Source organism: Balaenoptera ricei, chromosome 10 (assembly GCF_028023285.1).
Source record: "Balaenoptera ricei isolate mBalRic1 chromosome 10, mBalRic1.hap2, whole genome shotgun sequence".
NCBI classification, from domain to species: Eukaryota; Metazoa; Chordata; class Mammalia; order Artiodactyla; family Balaenopteridae; genus Balaenoptera; species Balaenoptera ricei.
The window spans coordinates 75,920,267-75,942,556 of NC_082648.1; the positions used below are offsets into that span (position 1 = coordinate 75,920,267).

Here is a 22,290-nt window from a genome sequence, read left to right on the forward strand (position 1 = left end):
GATTCATTCCTGTAACTGCTGAGAGACAAAAAGCAGACGAAAGAGACATAAGAAGATTTAAGTATGCCATGAAACATGCTAATTATTGCTGGGTCATTTACCATTTACACGCCCAGACTCCTCTCCCGGGATTTCCACCCATAAGTACAACTGCCTACTAAGCGTTTCCTCTTGGATATCCTGCAGGCACCTCTGACTCTGAACTTGTCCCAATCTGAACTCATTATCTTCTTCCCCGAACTGCTCCTCCAGCGTTCCTTTTCTCAGTAAGTGGTTTCTCAAGACAGAAACCTAGGAGTCAAGCTTGATTCCTTTCTCCTCCACTTGCTGCCACATTCCAATCCATTATCAGGCCCTGCTGACAGTCCATTCTCCACAATCAATAAAATTGATCTTTAAATCTTAAATAAATTTTTTCTGATTAAAACCTTTCGGTGGTTTCACATTTCCCTTGGGAAAAAGTGACACACCACTGCTTCCCGGGTCCTCCAGGATCTGCCCTCCTGTCTCTTCATCTCCATCACCTTACTCTTCCTGGCACCACACCCCTCTTCTCTCGGGTCTTTCTCTTGCCTCAGGTGTTCCCTCACATGCTGTTCCCTTTGCTTCAAACACCGCTCCCTACTCTTTATCTAGTTTTAAATACCTAAGGGGATTTTACTCATCCTTCAAGTCTCTGCTCAGGGTCACTTCCTCAGGAAAAGCTTTCCTGAACTCCTCCCCCCAGTAGGTCTGCTCTCCAGTATGCATCTTAAGAGTAGCTCACAGTCACACTTACAACCAATTATTCTTTTTGCTTCCCTAAGAGAATGTAAACTCCAAGAAGAGAGAAACAACATCTGTCTTATTCACTCACTGCTGTATTCCCCAGGCACAGTATATGGTACTGAGTACGTCCTCAGTAAATATGTAGGGCATTAAAAAACTTTTCAAGGGGATTTTCATCAGCCAATGAAAGCTGATGTTTAAAATCTTTGCAATTATTTGCACAACATAAACGTACTTAATGCCATTGAACTGTATATCTGAAAGTGGTTAAATGGTAAATTTTATATTATATGTAGTTTACTGCAATAAAGAAAAATCCTTGCAATTCAGATGATCAAAGATCACTTGTAACACTACCAAACACTGAAAACTAAGGTCAGATATTCCCCCTAAAATTAATGCTAGAAAAACAAAGTTAGAAAAGTCGTTCATTAGCCGCTACTTTTTTTTGCCTGAGGACACCTAAAGAAACATAAGTTATCCCACAACACACATTATTTTTTAAAATACAGGATTATAACAATTTGAACTTTTAGCAAAATTCATCTGCCACTAAAAATAAATATTTCTCAACCCGCATATGTAGATATTTCAAACGATACATGTTTTCTTCATTACTCGTTAAAGACAAATTGCTTGTTTAAAAAAACTGGGAAATATAGTAAGTAAGAAAAGCCCACAGTGCCATCACCCAAACAAAATCATGTAATATTTTATGTACGTAGGTACTTTATCTTTTGTTCATGTACAGACCTTTTCTATTATAATCATGAGTTCTGAATTTTGCCCTTCTTACCCCACACATAAACATGTTTTTATGCCACTACTTACATATATTCTCCTTTTAATGGGTAAATAATAATCTAAATTTTTTTAACCAGTTTTCTTTATTTGGAAAACTTGGTTATTTCCAGTTTCTCATCATTATAAATTACACTGAAAGCAATATCTTTAAATACAAAGCTTTTTCCTTTAAATACAAGAGTATTTATTTAGGATAGATTTACAGTTGTGGACTCACTGCAACAAAGACTCCTGATATATTTTGCAAATTGATTTCTAAAAAGACTAGAGTAATTTATATTTTTAAAGCATGAATATATCTCCCAATAGATGACATATCTTAAAAATATGAAATATTTCTGTGAATCAAGATGTATGATCATAAACGATAGTTAGTCCAGAAAACATAGCTACTCATCTCTTCTTACACTAATGGGCACCATCTCTGTGCCACATGGAGTAGGTCTGGACTCCAGGGACAAACTCATAATAAGTACTAGGCCCAGAGAGAGACACAGAATTTTAATTACTTAAGTCCATGGCACATTTAAAATTCAAATTCTTAAGGGAGAAATAATTGCTCTGTTGACCCTCTACATTCATTTAAATATGCTGTCCATGCATTGGAAGGAAAAGCAGTATCACTTAGACTATTTTTAATGTTTAGTTGTTTAATTCATCTACAATTTTTGTAAATGTGTGGTGTGCAATATAGATCTGACTTTAAATTTTTCCAAATAGAAACATAATTATCTTAACTACATCTAAACAACTATTTTAATATATTAAATAACTATTTAATATTATCTTTTTTTAACATCTTTATTGAAGTATAATTGCTTTTACATTGTTGTGTTAGTTTCTGCCGTATAACAAAGTGAATCAGCTATACATATACCTATATCCCCATATCCCCTCCCTCCTGCATCTCCCTCCCACCCTCCCTATCCCACCTTTCTAGGTGGACACAAAGCACCGAGAGGATCTCCCTGGGCTATGCGGCTGCTTCCCATTAGCTACCTGTTTTACGTTTCGTAGTGTATATATGTCCGTGCCATTCTCTCACTTCATCCCAGCTTACCCTTCCCCCTCCCCATGTCCTCAAGTCCATTCTCTACGTCTGCATCTTTATTCCTGTCCTGCCCCTAGGTTCTTGAGAACCATTTTTCTTTAGATTCCATATATATGTGTTAGCATACAGTATTTGTTTTTCTCTTTCTGACTCACTTCACTCTGTATGACAGACTCTTGGTCCATCCACCTCACTACAAATAATTCAATTTCGTTTCTTTTTATGGCTGAGTGATATTCCATTGTATATATGTGTCACATCTTCTTTATCCATTCATCTGTCGATGGACACTTAGGTTGCTTCCATGTCCTGGCTATTGTAAATAGAGCTTAATAACTCTTTAATATTAACATTTTAAATAACTATTCATCCATTTCCCCACTGATTAGAAATGCCATATTTATCAGAAAACATATATGGATCTGCATCTGAGCTTTCTATAACCTATTTTGCTAACGTGGTACTATGATCACCACACTTTAATTTCTATAGCTCTATACTGTGTTCTGAGAGCTGGTTAAACAAGTTTCTTCCAATTTTTTCTGGTCATTATTTTCTTGGCTATTCTCACACATTTAACTCATCCGTACAAATTTTGAAACTGGCTTGGCAGTTTCCACTAAATTCCTTCGGCAAAAACTTCACATTCTGGATAGGAGCAGTAATGATTATCAGACTTACTTCCCTACCATAAACAATCATACAACTCAGCAAAATACATGAAACAATTGTTTGTAGGCACTGGACAAGAGACAGCACAGGGCTGTGAAACTTGAGAGATAGAAAACAAATGAGATAAACACAACATCCATCCCAGATTTCTACCCAGGAGCATTTTCAGGCATGGCATAAGGACGCAGAGTCCAAGGAAACAGCTGCAATCTCACTGGGCAGAGGAAATAGCAATTAGAATTCAGAACTGCTAAAGGGCTGGAATTCTGAGGGCAGGGTAGGTGAGAGGACCTGTGAAGAGCAGAAATCCCCCAAAATCTGCCTAGGCATCTCACTGAGTCTCTGGTCAAATACAAACCTGATAATGCACAGGACAAGAAGACTCGGCAGAGAACAACGGAGACTGTGAGCCAAACAAAGATTCCTGAGGTTACACAGTACTGAGAGATGTTCAAGTTCTGAACCGATTTGGCTGAACACTCCAGGCATTCAGCTGAGGCCCTAGAAAGTCCACTAGTACTATAGCCCAAGAGTAAAGGCCACTCTGGATCCACCCTAAAAAGTCTAAATCCAACACAATCCAGCCAGGCCAGCAGAAAGTTAATTGTTTACCAAAACAAAACTCAACACTTTTTAGAAGATGATAGAGTAACTCATACTCTCAAACACTGAGCAATGATTGTGCATACAACAAAAAACTTAAAAAATACAAAGAAGCAAAAAATTTTGATCAAGATATGACATACATGTTAGAATGAACAGACAAGGACTTTAAAACTGTTATTATAAATATGTTCAAGGATTTAAAAGAAAAGATGGGCATAATGAGCAAACAAATGGAAAATCTCATCAGAGAAATGGATAAGCTTACAATAGATTGGACAGTGCAGGGAAAAAAATACCATGGAACTTGAAAACAGGCCAATAGAAACTATGCAAACTGAAGCACAAAGAGAACAGAAGTTTGAGAAAATGAACAAAGCCTCAATAAATGATGGGACAATATCAAGTGGTCAAACGTGAATTTGGAGTTCCAGAAAAAGATGAGAAAAAAATTAGGGCAGAGAAATAATATATGAAGAAAAGACAAAAATGTTCTAAATATGATGAAAAAAGATCAATCCACAGATCCACACAGTTCAATGAACCACAAGAAAAATATATAAAACCATACCCAGGTTCATCATGGTCAAATCACTAAAAACAAAAGATTAAGCAAAAAAAAAATCTTAGAGCAGCAGAGAAAAAAAAGACACATTACATACAGGGGAATAATGATAAAAATGACTGTTGCTTTCACTTTAAAAAAAAAATGCAAACCAGAAGACAATGGAATGATATCTTTAAAGTGCTGAAAGAAAAGTTATCCACTGAAATAAAATTCTACATCTCAGCAAAAATATCCTTTAAAAAGGATAAACAAAAAGCTGAGAGAATTCATCACTAGGAGTCCTGGGATACAAGAAACAGTAAATGAAGTTTTTTAGGGTGAAGGGAAATGATATTAGATGGAAACTTGGATCTACACAAAGGAAAAGAGTGCAGGAAAAGGTAAATATAAAAGCCTTTTTTGTTTCTTTAGAAGAAAATGGTTGCTTAATGTATTATGGGTATATATGATATGTAGAAGTAAAACTGTCAAGAGGTGGGTGAATGGAGATGTATTTTTTTAAGTTCTAACATTAGAACGTTTATAAGTTCTAACATTATATATAGAATGGCATAAAATTAATTCTAGACTATGATATGCTAAGGTTACCACTAAACAAAAATATAAGACCAAAAGTAAAGCTAAAAAGACAATAGAGGGACTTCCCTGGTGGCACGGTGGATAAGACTCCATGCTCCCAATGCAGGGGGCCCAAGTTCGGTCCCTGGTGAGGGAACTAGAGCCCACATGCATGCCACAACTAAGGAGCCCACGAACCGCAACTACGGAGCCCGCCTGCCACAACTAAGACCCCAGGCAGCCAAATAAATAAAGATTTTAAATAGATAAATAAATAAATAAATAAAAAGACAATAGAGGAGATAAAACGGGATACTAAGAAATACTTGATTGATCCAAAAGAAAGGAGTAAAAAGAAATAAACAAATGAGACAAATAGAAAACAAAGAGCAAGATGGTAGTGTTAAAATAAATTTAATCATAGGACTAGTTACATAAATTTAAGTGGACTAAGCACTCCAATTAAAAGGCAGAGATTTTCAGACACAAGCACTTAAAAATAAAGTTACCCTCTATAGTTAAGTACATAAAATGCATTCAAAGGTTAATAGTAGTTACCCATAGTAGCAACCCCAAACACTATGTGCAAATGTGTGAAATGACTTTGGAACACAACCTAAAGGTGACTCCAGTAGAATCCCAAGGAGAAAAGGCCGGAATGTGAGGGTAGTTAATAGCTGACATTATTTACATTCATTAACTTGTTCAGTTTTCAGGATGACTCTCTGAGGAAGGTACCCCTTTGTAACCATTTTATAAGGGAGCAGACTAAGGCCCAGAGGAGTTATGTCATGTTTGCAGGATCCCATGCTAGTGAAACCAATCAGCTCTACTGCACCACCTAAAAGATACTACGTCAACAGAGAGGAGGTGCCCAGGAACCACCCGAGGCAAGAGCAAGAGCAATCATCCATCAGGGTGTCTCCAGCCTGGCCCAGGGAAGAGAGTACCTGACCAGCAGAACCGATCGTGCAGCTTCTTTGGCAGGTACGTACATGTGGAGGAGATAAGCCCATCTCACTACCCTAACCTGAAAAAACTATCCATCAAGATTTTTTTCAACAAACTTTCTTGCCTTAGTTCCAGGGCCCACTGAGCCCTTATTCTGACTTTGTTGACAGAGGAAGAAGGCCCTGACTGAGGCATGCAAATGCCCTAGCCCCTCTGAAAGTTAGCGTTGTCACTGTAAATAAATTGTAAATTTGGCTTCTGTTTCAGACTCTCCTCCATTTATTAAGCCTGACTTAGTTCCCCCTGAGCCTTCTCACCTCGGGCCAAAACAGAACTTCTGATCCTTCAGACATTTAGAAGAAAGTCCTAGACTAGAACGACCCCATCAAGGCAAAGCTCTCACAGGAAGCTGCACAAACACTGAGAGGCCGGGCCTGAGTGGTCAGTTAGGCCCTCCCAACTCTCTTGGTCTCCATCTGCATTAAGAGGAGCCAAGAAAAAGAATGATAATAAATGTGTGAGAAAGAACTCATGTTGTCGAGCACATATATGGAAAGCTGGCCAAAAGATGAAATCTTTATTCATTAAATTTAGCCAAATTTGTTATCAAAGAACATTCCTCCAGAGAGGCCTCTGCAGAATTCCACAGGAATCACTCACTCCAAATAGTAAGAAAACAACTGATTGATAAATAAATAAATAAATAAATAAATAAATAAATAAATCCCTCAGATCCACAAGGTACCAGCAAAATAAAGGCATTCCATTAAGACCAGGTGTGCAGAGTATAAAAATTATCAATTTGATCAAAAATAAAACAAAACGAAAAAGTAGTGAAGCCACATAAATATTCCTCATGCATAACATGCATGTATAGTACTCCTGAACTTGGTATAAAAAAATCCACAAAAATGACTCTTCCCTGAAGAAGCCCATGAAAACTCCCACCAAAGCCACCTGCACATTAGCGGTCAACCTTTCATTGATTCATTCAATCCACATTTTTACACAACTCCTCTGAGCCTTCCTCACCCTATAACTAACACTCTGCAGTGTCTCTCACACTGTACCTGGCTCTAAATTGAACACTCTCCCCTGATACCCACCTTATTAGTAGCCCCACTTCAGTCCATGTCACCTTAATAGAGCTGCCTTCCCTGGCCACCATATGTAGAAGAGCACCTCCCATCCCCGTCACTCTCTGTCCTGTTACCCTACAGCACTTTTCTGCAGAGCACATATCACTAGTATATTTGGTTATTGTCTGTCCCCTTTTGATAGAAGGAGTTCCGTGACAGTAGGAATTTTGTCTGTTTTACTTTCTGCGGTATTTACAGAATTTAGAATGGTCCCTGGCATGAGAATACACAATGAATAAAATACTTGTAATTCAAAGTCTCATAGGGAAGTGAGGCCTAAACTGGCAAACAGACCTCATTAACAGGGTAATGTGGTGGCATAAAGGAATCATAACAGGCTCCGCCTGGGAGGGTCGGAAACACTTCTTAGAGGAAGAGATGCAAAGCAGGCTGGTGAAGGGGGGGTGGAATTGGGGGCATATCCAGGTATGGCAGGCAACATGTGAAGGGGCACAGAACATAACAGAGCATCGCACACTTGGGGAACCTTGTGTAGCTGCAGTAAGGTGAATGGTGAAAAGGAGAGAAAGGCGAGCTTGTAACAGGAAGGCAGAGCAGATATGTCAGGACAAGTGTGCCCGGACAGCAGTGACCGAGCGGCTTTAACCTGAGGAAGAGCACAGTCAGATTTGCATTTCACAGAAGTCTCTTTGGAGGCAGTAGGGGAAGGAGGGAATAAGTGCCAATCTGGAGTCATGGAAAACATTTAGGAGTTTATTGCAAAAGTCTCCACAAGGGATAATGATGCTGAAAACTAAGGCCGTGTTGGGGATGGAGATAAAACAGGAATCACGAGTGCACATGACTGGATGCAAGGATCAATCCCACTTTTCCAAAACTCTCCTTCACTATCACTTCCTATGGAAAGTGCCTTTTAAAAAAAAGAGTGAAAAGAAATATTTTAAGGCTCAGGTCTCTGTCTCCCTCTCCGGCCCCTCCCCACCCACACTAATAATTCCAGGCATGGCTGTACCCAGAAACCACACCATGTAATCAGACAACAATTTCTGTCTTCCTCTCACAGCTCCACTCTCCTCTGAAAGAACCAGCATCATTCTTAGGTCAGTATTTTGGGCACGGCGTCCCTCAGCAGTTCAGGTTTAAATAAGCCTCAAGATAGCAATCCCACAACAAAGGCCTACAGTTCTAACAAGGCTCACTCTCTCCTGTAGGAAGGCGGATGCTCTGTCCCGGATGGCAAACCTGAGCTGAGCCTCCTGCTGGACCGGAGACAGGGCCACCACAGCACATAGAGGGACCGTCGGGGAGGGCTGGTTCCTCAGGGAAAATGTGGGCACTACTACCAGAAAACGGGGAATGATGCTAGGCAAAGTGCAAAGTTCCACCATGGCTTCCTTCTCTTGACTTAAGGGAAAACAACATTTTCAAAGGCTCCCCCCACTCCCCGAGTTTCACCCTAGCCGATGGCGCTCAGCTGGAGGAATGGCAGCCCTGCCGCGTCACTCAATCCCAGACGCTGTCAACTTGTATTTCTCATCCTCGCAACAGTCCACTTGAAGGAGCCTCAACACCCTCACTTTCCACAGAGGCAGAGAGCCGTGAACTGAAACATGCCCGAGGGTAACAAGGTGCTACATGTGGGCACAGGAATCTTGGACTATCTCATGCCAACCCTCTAAACGCAAAGTCATGGCAGTAGGATAGACCAATTAATAAAGAAGAGCTCAGATCATGCTTCTTCCAGATTCCAAGCTCTCTGGTGTCTCCGTATCACCTGTAGGATGAAGTCCAAAGTCTTTTCACATCATCCAGGACCCTGAGCCTTTCCGTCTCCTCCTCCACCTCACCCCACCTCATTTCCTGAGCATGGCCACAGCTGACTAGTTGACAGAGCAGCACACTCTCTCAGCCACGGCGCTCGCTCCCGCTGATTCCCTCTGGGAGGTCTGCCACCCGCTTCCCGGCTGATGATTCGCCACTCCCTCATCTTCTCCTCCCCCCTGCCCCCCCAACCCAGTTAGGGGCCCACAATGTCTCTTTTGACTTTTCCTCACACAAGCCTAGTTCAGTGCTCCACTCGCACACTCCCTCCTCATGTATATCATTTTCCCAAAGGACACACCCTTTTATAATTATTTATATCTTTTTTCTTTCCCTTGAATTATAAAAGCTCCTTGAGGCTAAGATGGTGTCTTTCATCTCTCCATACTTTACACCCAGCACAGATGTGTGGCTCGTATCGGGGGCTATGCTTATTAAAGGAATGTTTTGATGACGAAAATTTCACATTACTGGCGATCTTTCAACCTTTCGTAAGTTCTATCTTACATTAGCGCTACCTTTTTTTCTTTTTAACATTTATATTATACGTAGATAATTCAATACAAGGGCAAGGAATAAAGTATTTCCTAGAATCTACTCCAGGAAAAATTTTCTCTTATCTGAACAACTTGATAGGATTCCTTCCTGTTATTAGAAAATGAAAATATGTCAGCCTCCATCATTCCATTAATACCTGGGCTTCAGGAAACTCAGCCTACACCTCATGCCAAAACTGCACTAACCCAGGTTACGTGGTTCTAGATAGAACTGTCTCTCCGTTCCCTCCAGTGACTGATGTATACATAGGTATGTCAGTTATTATAAACCACTTTAAATTCTTTTTGAAAGGAAACAGAGATACATAGGTCACAGTGGATAAAAAATAGCTTTTATTATTAGTCAGAATACAGAGGACACATTCTGTCTTGATTAGTTAAATCAATATTCAGTGCTTTTGCTTATGTTGAGCTCCCTGATGAAAGTAACAGAAATCAGTCTCTTTACCGAACATATCCAGAGTTGGCACATAGTGGGAGCTAAATGACCCTTCCTAGCACCCGGCCCTGCCACCTATACCTCTGCTCTCCAGGCCCCAACCACTAGATAATAGATCTCTGCCTCCTCTTATTTACAACATCATTTCATAAATAAATACAAATGATTTGACCAGCCTCTTGGGACCATAACACGTGCCACCTCCTTAGGTGGGGAAAAATTATCAATTCAAGTTACATAATACATGTAAAAATTAAATAAGAATGAGATGTCCAATGATGGTGATGGGGATGATGGCTAAGATTTATCTACTGATTAGTATGTGGGCTTTTAAATTTACTCATTTAAATACCATGACAACCTAGGCGGCAGGTTACTATTATCATCCTAATTTTACAGATAAGAAAACTGAGGCATGAGAAATCAGATAATTTCCCCAAAGGTCATACCGCTAGTAAGTGGTGGGGCTGGGATTTGAATCCATATATTTGTAACCACACAGATATATGGCATATATAGAAAATAATACTAAGATGGCCAGAGCCAAAAGTAGCTAAGCCCTTTAGAAGGAAAAAAAAAAACAAAAACTATTGACTAAAAGTATGATCTTCTATCCTTTTTTAGTCTGCTTAGACTCATTACCATAAATTATAATCAACGCCTCCTGGGCAATAATGCCCCCCAGAGAGCATAACAAGGGTTAAGAGTTTGGACTGTAAGGCAAGACAGAGAGAGCTGGGCTCATATGTTCATTCCACCACATCCTAGTTGAGGACACCTGGCATGTATGTCATATGGTGGGCACAAATCCAGGTGACCACAGGGTTCACAGTTTCCCCCACTGATTACCTCTGTACCAGCCCCCTTCTTGTGAGAACTCTCCTCTCTCTGCATCACCAGAGAACATGGTTGGTATGACCCCTCCTCCCCAGCCAGGGTAGCTTGTCTCAGTTGGGTGCCTGGATAAATTTGAACAATCACAGTGTCTCACTGCCTGGTGAAGGGATGGGTACGGGGTCCTAGCTGGGCCAGAGTCACCCCTGGGTACTTTTCTAACTGGAGCTGGGAGAAGCTTTTCCTCTCAAAGCTTAGAGTTTCCTCTCAAAGCTTAGGGTTTCTCAGAGAGTAAAGCTGGCATGTAGAGAGGCCTAGAGAGAGCTAACAGCATTGGAGTCTCTCGTTCTGGTCTCTCCTTCCAACTCCAAGGTTATCAAACAGCCAACAAAACCACCTTGAGAAGTGAAAAAGAATGGGTTTCTGTCACTTTCAGCTAGATGAGCTCTAACTCTAAGTCTGAAACTTAGTTTCCTCATCTGTAAAATGGGGAATTTAGAACAACAGCCCTTTCCTCCCTCCCTGGCCAGTTCCGATGGGGAAAGGAGATACGGATTTTAAGTACTGTAGCATTGTGTCTTAGGAATAGAGGGCTCCGCGGCTGTTAGCAGACCTTAATAACACAACAGCACTTGTCCCAACAGACTGTTGCCAAAGATATTGGAGTCATTCTTGGTTTCTCTCTTTCTCGTCACATCCAACATGACAGCAAGTACTTTTGGTTGTAACTTCAAACTACAGCTGACCCTTGAGCAACACGGGGGTTGGGGCACCAACGCTCCAGAGTCAAAAATCCATGTGTAACTTAGTTTGCCCTTGGAATCCAAGGTTCCTCCGTATTCACGGTTCCACAACTGTGGATTCAACCAACCTCGGTTTGTGAAGTACACTAGTATTTATCGACACTATTGAAAAAAATGCATGTATAAGTGGACCCCTGCAGCTCAAACCTGTGTTGTTCAAGGGTCAACTGGATAGATTATCTAAAATCCAACCACTTCTCGAAATCTCCACGGCCACTACCCTGGACCAAACCAGGATGAGAACCACTGCAACAGCCTGCACCTCCGGGCCCTGCCCTGACTTCTGACAGTCTACTCTCCACACAGTGGTCAGAGGGGTCCCAGTAAGCTGTAAGTCAGAGAGACGAACACGCTCCAATGGCGCATCTACTCAGCGTGCCCGTCAGGGCTGTTCCCCGGCTTCCCCACACTCTTGGCCACCCCCGCCTTCTTGTCCTCACACAGCCACCCAGCTCCCGCCTGAGGGCCTTCACTCCTGCTTCCTCCACGCGGACTTTCCTTTCCCAAACATCTTCAACCCTCACTCCCTGCCCTCCCTCTGCTCAAAGGCCACCCTCTCTGGGAGCAGTCGCTGAACACCCTGTTTAAACTGGCAGCCCCCCTTCCCATCTAGCTCTGTTTTTCTCCGTAGCACTTACCACCATCTGACCTACCATATCTAGTTTCCTGTTTGTTTATTGTCTGTCTCCCCTCCCCAGAATATAAGCTTCATGAGAGCAGCGGTTTTTGACCATTTTGTTTACTGTTGTTCCTGGCACATAGCAAGCACACAATAAATATTTGCTGAATGAATGAACAAATGAATGAATGAATGAATGAATTTGCCCTCAATCTCCTTTTCTGGGAGTTGGGGGGGTAAAACATGGACTACAGCGGGAAAAAAAAATGTGGAAACCTTACTGTGAAACTTTGCACTTACTTGGCACAGCGAACCCAGTGTGTGTGTCGGTACAAAGAATATAAGAAGCGCTGGCGATACATGTTCCATACTTTGATAGATTTGTCTTCAGAAGCTGTAGCAAGAAACTGGCCATCGGCTGAAAAGTCCACACTTCTAACTGGAGCTGTGTGAGCTTTAAATTCAGAGGATTTCCCTCTCCTGGAGACAAACAGTTTAATATTTATAACATTTGATTTAATTATCAGTATACAGACTTTGAAACATATAAAACAGTTTGTTGTAAAAACTGACAGAAGTGTGAAAAGGCTGTGTTGTACTGTACTCTTCATTGACACTGTTCCAAGCTGGTTCTGTTAGTTAAAGTCACAGCTGACACTAAACAAGTGAGAACCTAGCGGTCCCCACCCTGAAATGCATTTGCTGACTTTGCTTTAATTGGAAGCTACAGAATAATATTTTGAACAAATCTCTACCATGCATTTTAAGTTCTTGTTGTTCCTCTAGAGAGAGCAACATACAGTTTAAATAAACTGCAACCTAGAAAACCGAAGATTCATTAAGTGAAGAGCTCTAAGGTAGGGTTTTCAAACTGGGCTCACGTGGAAATTGTGCGGAATGGCAGTCCGGCTTGGGAAGGAGGAGATGTCCCCTGTGTCACTTGCCGCTATACAGAATGTCCCTGGGTGATCTGACTTTCCTGCTTTCACCCACCAGCAATGCGAATGAGATCCTGAGGTATACCTAAGGCCTTGCTCGCCCCTGAGCCCAATCTTACATTCACAAGCAAAACAAAAGATAAATGGTAATAACATATTGACCCTTCAGTTCTCAACACCTTGAAATTTCAGATACTTTTTTTTTTTCTTGGCTAGGGTGGAAAAAAGAGAATAGGAAAAAAAGATGGAGAAAATAATGTGTGGCATTTAAGGAGAAGCAGCAGGAAAAATGTTGACATAATTAGGGGTAGGCTAGTAGACAGCGCTGGAGTTAAATGGTGACATTTGGGAAATGCTACTTTGTGTCAGCGTTTCCAAGTTCCCAAGATACTTTCACTTTATACTACATTTAGACTTAGCAATTTTTCCATTCAGAAAGTCATATTTATACAGGTGATGCCTTATGGGAAAAATCACCACAAGTGTTTGAAGAAGATCAGGCAGCAGAATTTGCAGAAGCCTGGAAGTTACACTCAGGTCCTCCCCCTCCTCCCCAACATCCGACAGGTCAGCAAACCTATTTAGTGATAGTGAGATTGCTACCACCTCCTAAATATCTTTTGAATCCCTCCTCTTCTTTCCATCCCAGCTATGCTTGCATTAAGGTAGATATACATATCCTCAATATCCTTCACCTAGATTACTGCAAAAGCCTCTTAACTGGTCTCCCTGTTCTAATCTTCTATCTCCCTCCAGTCACCTACATACTGTGCTTACAGCCTTGCTAAATGTATAATTCTAAGCGTGTAAATCCCAGTGTAAATGTGTCACGGGCTGCTCTCCAAGAAAAAGTACAATGCCCAAGCTCTTTGGCGAGACATCCTGCCACTGCACTGACCTTTGTACTCTTACGACAGTCTCACTACTTCAAACACACCTCTGGCTTTGTACTTACAGCTTTCTTAGCCTGACTACTTTCCCCTACCAGCAAAGCCCCCTTGACCAACCCAGACAGGCTTAATTGTTCCCTTTCTATTATATCTATTTTGCTTATTACATTATACAGTAATTTTTGTTTTAAAATAGTCCTGTTTCTCTCCTATTAGGCAGTAATTTTTTGAGGACAGGAAAGATGACTTATTCATCTCTGAAAGACCAGCATCTAGCACAATGTCAGGCACGGAAAAAGAACTCAGTACATTTTGTTGAATTCTGCTGGGAAGAGTCAATACTTAATGGTTCTTAGATCCATCCTGGCTTTCCCTTCCCGTGGCCTGTAGAAGGCAGAGGTGACTTTGTCATAAATCTCCATCACCTGATGTATGACAAACCAAGAATAATTAAAATCAATATTTAAAAAAAAACAGGAGGGAGCATTCAGGGACTAGTTCAGTGAGGTTTCAAGGGAAAGTTCTCTGAGTAGGAGTCAGGAGTACAGTATGGCCTGATTTTAAGTATAAGCCCTAGAGAAAACAAAGAAAAGACTTGGCATCTGCTATGACCAGGAAGCCAAGAGACAGTTGGTATCATCGAAGTCTGCCCTGATCTTTATTCTGCACTCCGTACTGCAGGAGGCTTTCCTGCTTGCATTCTTTCTAAAAGCCGCTCCTCTCGGCTATAGGCTGGCCCAACTGCCAGATGCAGATCCGGTCTCAACAGGAAGCATATAGGAAACCGAGATAAGAGTGCCTAGTGTTTGTTGCGCTGGTGCTTAACTGGTTTCTAGTTCCTCACGTGGCCTTAACACAGACTTTCCACCTCCCACACATTTACCTGCCCTTTCTGCCCAAATTCTCTTGACTGCCGACTGTGATGAACGCCAGGCCAGACCTGCCTCCGAACTCGCTCCTACTATTCTTTCTTAGCCTTCCGGTCACCAGCTCTGGTGTCTGCTCATCTGGCTGCCCACAATTCCCCTCACCCCTGTGCACACACGCCACTCCTCCCCATGGGAGGTGGAATCCATCAATTTCTCCTCCCTTTGAATCTCGGCTGGTGCTGTGACTTACTTTGACCAATAGAATGTGGCAGAAGGGATACATACTGTGTACGTTTCAGGACCAGCCTTTAAAAAGTCTAGCAGCTTCGGCTTTTACCATCCTAGAACCCAGCTGCCATGCTGTAAGGAAGTCCATATAGAGCTGGAGAAAGGGCATATGGAGGACCAAGGTGCCCCAGCCAATAGCCGGCACCAAGGCCACAGGTGTATGAGGGAGGCATTGGACCTGCCAGCCCAGCTGCCAGCTTAATGAAGCTGCGTGAGTAGGAGCCAACATCCATGGGGCAGAGGAGTCATCGGGACAACCCGTAAAATTGTGAGAAATGATAGTTATTGATTTAAGCTACTAAGTTTTGAGGACTGTTATGCAGCAATAGGTAACTGGTTAATCAGTTTCCTTCTCATTGCCATGACCCACTATTGCCCTGGCCCCACTATGATCTGATTTAGGAAGAGGAACTAGACGTGTCTACACAAGCCTAATTGTTGTACTTAGATTAGCCAGTACAAGTTAATGATTCAGTGTGCTTTTAGCTCATCTACCCTTGTGCAGTTTACTGAGATTTCCCTGAATTAGCGATGGGAGACTGAGGCTGCGCTGAAAATAACAAACCACTAGTCCTAAATTCCTAAAGTGAAGGATTTTAAAAAATGCTTTCACTTTTGGACCCCAAATCAGCCTCTTGTCCTTACAATTCCCTCTACATTGCCATCTGCAGTGTCACAATATGTCACTTCTCCTCAGTAGTGTTTGCTACCTCGAGATAATGTGCAGATTTCTCAGTATGGAGATCCTTTGGGTAGTGGCAGGAAAAAAGTGCCCACTGGCAGGGAAATGCCCCTGGAACTTTCATTCATTTGCGAGTGCCTGAGCCTGTTCAGGCACGTACCACAAATCAAATCCTGCCACAACAGAGTGAAGGAAAACACTCGTTTCTTATTATCCGAAGTATTTATGGAGGAAATGATATGATGTGTGGGATTTGTTCTAAAAATACGTATTCCAGAAAAGAAAAAAAAAAGGTGTGTGGCAACAGGGGAAGAGAAAAAACAAGATTGACAGAACACTGATAACTGTTGGATATGGGGGATGGTTATGTGGGGAGGGAGTTGTCACGTTACCCATTCTGTTTTCATGTATGCCTGAAATTCTTTATAATTGAGTTTAAAAACTTTTAAAATAATCAAGGCTCAATAATTGCTTAAAACAGATGGGCTATCAGCTAGGATTTAAAAAACCTCTTATAGAGAGGTTTGCTATGACAGGATAGGACTGTGCACAAATGCAATGGGGTTTATACATTTGTCAGGAATTCTCTTCAACAAGAAAATTCTGGAGCCCAAATGAATGATATGCATCAAAGAATAGCTAGCGCCGGGGTTTTTAATAGAGGTTCAAAGTCCCCTCAAGGATCCACGATGGGTGGTTGTAGGTTAATAAACTGTAAAATCTTGGTTAGACAGGCTGAGGTAAATCTCTCTGGGGAGACGATCTAAAGCTTACATCAAATTTATAAAGGGATTGATAACCATCACCCTTCCTAACCACCACCCCCCCACCCCAAGAAAACCTTAAGACATATTAAGCATATTTCCATGGTTAGAAATAGTTTTCAAACAGAAGACACAATTATGAGTTAAAGATGAGGAAAAAATGGTATGAAATAGTTTGACTTTACGACAAGGGCAGTACACCTTGTCTGTGACTCAGACTAAAGATGTGCAGGTAACTGGGGGTGTAGGCATTCCAAGAAGGGCACAAGGAACAGCCTGCTTCCAGTTTTCTTTCACATTTCTAAATCCAGAGCATAACAAGTGTTTGTTTCTCTTACTTATCAGGAATCCAGAGTCTAACGGTCCTGTCTCGTGAAGCAGATGCCAGTAAGTTTCCAAGTGGAGAAAACTGCACGCTGGTTACAACGTCCTTGTGACCCACATATCTGAAAGCTCTAGCTTGCGGCTTGAAACTCCATAGCATGAGAAACGTATCCCAAGAACCAGTAGCTATTAAGAAATAGAAGAACAAAACCACTGTGTGTTAAAACACAAATGTAGGCATGTCTCGTTACAATGGGCAGCATATCTAACAACAAGACGTCCAGGTAACAGAGGGGCCTGGAGGTTGTAAGACAGACCAAGTAATGGCAAAAACATCTGTAAAAGAAACCCAAAGCCACATCACTAATATGCAAGCTTGGCTGTGTCCTATGTAGCCACAGAGCAGGATTATTGGCCCCTGTATTTGGTTAGAACTCAATGACTATTTACTAGAAGAAGGCAGCACAATACAACAGAGACACAGGACTAGGAGGCAGTTCTGTCTCTCTCAGGTTGACTGAGAAAGTAACTTAATCTTTGTGTCATAGGACTGAATGTTTTTCCTGAGATGGCTGGATAAGAATGATTTTTTTAAACTGTTTATGCAGAGATAACTTCACAGTTACAGAACAGTCATAATAATAGTATAAAGAACATTAATATACCCTTAAACAGATCCACCTGTTGTTACTATTTTGCCCCATTTGGTTTATAATTTGCTCCTGTGCTCACTCTTTTTCTGTACACAAGCATGTATGTGCGTGTGCACATACAAACACACAATTTTTTTTTCCTAAGCGATTTTGGGGTAAGTAAATTCATCATCATGGCACCTTTATTCCTAAATACTTAAGTGTTTTTTTCTAAGAATAAAGATATTCTTTTACATACCAATAGCACTGTAATCAACTTCAGAAAATTTACCAGTGACAGTACTTTAATCTACCGTTTTCCAGTTTTGTTAATTGACCAGTAATGTCTTTTTATAGCTAGATAAGGTAATCTTAAAACACACTTTTTGCTCTGTTATGACATTCTACAGTTAATAAAAGAATCATGTGTTTCAGACATTAACTTAAGGCTTTAAGGAAAACAAACGAAATCAATAGTGGAAATAAATGCCTTAAACAAGGAATGAAGAAATAAACAAATGAAAGATAGATCTAACTCTTGCCCTAAAACCAAATTTTATATATTCATGTAGCCCCAAAATAGCCCCAGTGAAAGGAACCAGGTCAATGAGAATCACTAAGTCTAGATTGTAGAATGTTTAGAAAAAATACAACTTTATAAACTTGAAATACAATTAGTATTACTGTTAGAAGAGACATATAAAGTCACTGAAAACCTTCTAAGTTCCTTAGCCATAGATAAAATTCATCTGGACTTGGCCTATGCAATGTTTCCATGTAAAATAGTTAAAGTGAGTTTATAAGCTGTATACTACCCCCTTTTTTTAAAAGTACAAAAAGTTGATATTCCATTACAGCTCATCAAATTATTAAATAAATCAGGGTTTGAAATATCTGGGGCTAATGTGGACAAAATAGGGAAAACAATGAATTATCATGTGCATTATATTGGGGACTCTATTTGAGTTCTAAGGTATTATGCTACAAACAAGAGCTACAAAAGGGAGTAAGACACAATCTCTCGCCCTCAAGGAATCACAATAGAGCAGGAGATGGTTCATTAGATTATAATATCGTACATGTTCAGAGGACTTTTATATATTATTTACTCTTCTTTTTCTTCCAGGTTTGAGATATACATCATGAAATGATTACACTATAGGTTTAGTGAACATTCATCATTTCATATTTCTCATTAAAGAAAAAGAAAAAAAAATTCTTTTCCCTGTGATGAGAACTCTTCTAAGATTTACTCTCTTAACTTTCACATATAACATACAGCAGTGTTAATTATATTAATCATGTTGTACATTACATCCCTAGTACTTATAAGTGGAAGCTTATACCTTTTGACCATATTCTTAATGTTATATGGGGTAGTTAGTGGTCCTTTCCAAGGAAGAGACATTCGAGCAGAGACATGGGTGAAATGAGGAGTGATCCAGGCTAAGACGTGAAGAAAGAGCACTCTGGGCAGGAGGACTCCACGTGCGAGGGCCTGAGACAGCAATGCACTTGCCAACCTGAGGAGCAGCAAGGAGACCAGCATGTCCACAGGGGAGGGGAGAAAAAGAGAACAAGGGATGGGAGCCCAGAGAGAAGCTGATGCCAGCAAGGAGCCACGGTGAGAGGTGTGTATTTAGTTCTCAGCCGCTGAAGGATTATAAGCGGGAGGATCTTGTGATCTGACTTAAGAAAACTGCCACTCTGACAGTGAGAAAAGGATCATCTTTGCAAAAATGATGTTGGGTCAACTGGGTATTCACAAGGAAAAAAAACGTACCTTGACTTCTACACTTTATACTGTACACAAAAGTAATTCCGCATGGATTGCAGATCTAAATGTGATCGGTAAAACAATAAGCTTTTAGAAGAGAACTTAGGGGAATATCTTCATGGCCACTGTGGTAGGCAATGATTGCTTAGATAATACCTGAAAATGACTAAATTACTAAAATTACTAAAAGAAAAGAATGATAATTTGTACTACACTAAAATTAAGAAATTTTGTTCATTGAAAGATACCGCCAAGCAAGTGAAAACACAAGCCACAGAGAGGAAAAAGATATTTACAATACATTTATCCAACATATAATAAAGAATATATAAAGAGTACTACAAATCAATAAGGAAAGTCAGGAAAATACGATAGGCAAATACATAGGCAAAGGGCTTAAACAGGCACTTCATAAAGGAGGCTATGCAAATGGTCGATGAACATATTTAAAGGTGCTCAAATCCATTAGTCACTAGGAAAGTGCAAATTAAAACCACAATAAGATATCACCACACTCTCATTAGAATGGCTACAATAAGAGAGATAAATAGTACCAAATCTTGGTGAGTATGTGTAACAAGTGGAGCTCTCAAATAATGCTGGTCGTTTTAAGCACCCTTGGAAAATTGTTTTGAAATCTGTTGAAGCTGAATGTACACTTACCATCTGACTCAGAATTTGACTCCTAGGTATATACCTACAGAAATTCTTATGCATGTTTAGCAGAAGACATGTACAATAATGTTTGCGGAAGTACTATTCAAAGAAGACCAAAACTAGAAACCCAACTGCCCATCAAAGTCAAACAGATACATAAATTGTGGTATATTCATACTGTGTACCTAACGTGTAATTAAATTTCATTTATATGAAGTTCAAGAAGAAGCAAAACTAATCTATGGAGTTAGGAGTCAGCATAGAGATCATGTGTGTGGCAGGGAGGGAGGATAGTGGCTAGAAGGGAGCACATGAGGGCTTCTTACTCTGGATGTTGGCAAAATGGGCATGTCACAGTTGTGGAAATTCAGCAAGCTGTCCAATTTTGGTACACATCTTACACTTTAATAAAATGTTTAGACGAAACGAACAAAAAATCTCACTCTGGCTGTTGTGTGGAGTACACACAGCGGGAAGAAGGAAATCAATCAGGAGGCTATTGCAATAATCCGGCCAGAAGGTGGTGGTCTGGACTAGGCTGAAGGCTGTGGAAATGGTAGAAGCAGTCAAAACCTAGATACATCATAAAGACGGAGTCCACAAGGCTTGCAAACGCATTAGATGTGAGGGGGAAAGAAAGAAAAGAAACAAAGGTGCCCAGCTTTTGGCGTGCGCACCCAGGTGAATCTTAGAGAGATTTAATGAGATTAAGGCGTTTAAAGTATTAAGTGAAATAACACTCAGAAGACATGCCTGGCACACAGAAAATGCTCAAATGTAGCTATTATTACTGTCGTTTTAATTTTTGTTACTGTCAGCAGCAACAGTGTAGATAATACATTAAAGACTGGAAACTGGATAGGATCACTCAGGCAGTGAGTCTAGATGAAGAAGAGGGTGCAGATACTTAACCTGGAGAGAAGGAAGAGACAGGAAGGAGCCATAAATGGAGTGGGAGGGGCCAAGGAGACTGTGGTGTCCAGGAATTCAGGATGTGTTCCAAGAGGCTGACGGGCTGTGTCAAGTGCTTTGAAGAGACCTGGTTAAGATCAGGCCTGAACACGACCAGCTACATAATTTGGGGGGTCCAGTGTAAATGTGGGGACCCTTGTAGGAAATCATTAAGAATTTCAAGACCATGACAGCAGGGCATTAAACCAAGTATGGGACCTGAGCAACGATACAGGTCATTTGCCCAAGAAGCCAGCCCTAGGCCCGAGGATCAAACGTTGGCTTGGCAACAAGAATTGTTTCAGTGAAGTGGTGGGATCAAAGCTGGAATGGTGTGGGTTGAGGAGAAAATGGGAGGGAGGCAGTGGTGAGAGTTAATATACACAATTGATCCATGAACTCATTGAAGGTTTACAGGGTCACTAACGTTCAATATGACAAGGACCAGAAAAAATGTTATTATAGGATCATGGCGAAGCAACAATTGATTGGGGGTGGCATGGGCGGGGGAGGGGGAGAAGGGCAGAGGGCAGAGCCAGAGGAATAAGAACGTGACACTTAACTGAGAAGGTGCCACAGGACTTGAGCCTTTACATATTTTGTCAGAAAAGGAAAAGGACATCTTAAGCAGAGTGGATGCTCAAAAATCATAAATTTAGAGTTGATGGCTACATACCCACATTAAAGCAACACTTGGCTATTATCAGCCCGAGGCCCGCTAAAGAGAAGTGATGAGAGGGCAGGATGAACGCATGGTTTAAAGGACAGCCAATCCTTACAGCAAGGTGGCATTTCCAAGCCCTAATAATTATGAAACACTAGAAGCAGGGATGTCCCAATTACAACTGTGTGGCTCAGGGTACACTCTACATTTTCTTCCAAATTTCAAGAAAACAGAAAAAAAGACTAACAATCTACAAAAAGCCCATGAATGCATTCTTATTGGAAACTATAAAAACCAACCCTGAATTTCCCTCCTTACTTCCTTAACCCTGCCCCACCAAACCCTAATACCACGATAATAAAAGGTGTTTGATTATTGGTGTCAATGCTATACAGTGTCAACCTGGAATTTGCTTTCATACATTTCTAGTGAACCACACCCTCTATAAACATTACCACATCATTTAAAATGTCAAAGTTATACCTAATCGTCATCTGACTCATCTATTTTAAGATAAACTATCAAAGGGAGGAAGTTAAAAATTTAACTAGTAAATCTACCCATTAAAAAAAAAAAGTATTTATATTTTATAACAATAATCTATTGTTTCAAGCAATCCTCATTAGGACAAAAGAAAGAACAAAGTCCACAATCACCTAGGCCAGTGTCAGGTCTCTGGAGGTGGCAACAAAGAGCATACTAATGG

General features: G+C 40.8%; 1 protein-coding gene across 7 annotated transcripts in view; it reads right to left on the reverse strand.

Moving 5' to 3' along the window:
• The window catches only part of POC1B (POC1 centriolar protein B), a 146,771-nt gene that overhangs the window by 108,302 nt on the left and 16,179 nt on the right, over positions 1-22,290 (reverse strand). For all 7 annotated transcript variants that reach the window (XR_009505427.1, XR_009505426.1, XM_059936649.1 and 4 more), the window contains exons 3-4: positions 16,918-17,089; positions 12,449-12,628 (exon numbers count right to left, since the gene is read on the reverse strand). Coding sequence is in view for 5 of the 7 variants with exons in the window: in XM_059936649.1 (XP_059792632.1) it covers positions 12,449-12,628; positions 16,918-17,089 (352 nt within the window). In the remaining 2 variants the exon portion in view is untranslated. The remainder of the gene's footprint in view (positions 1-12,448; positions 12,629-16,917; positions 17,090-22,290) is intronic.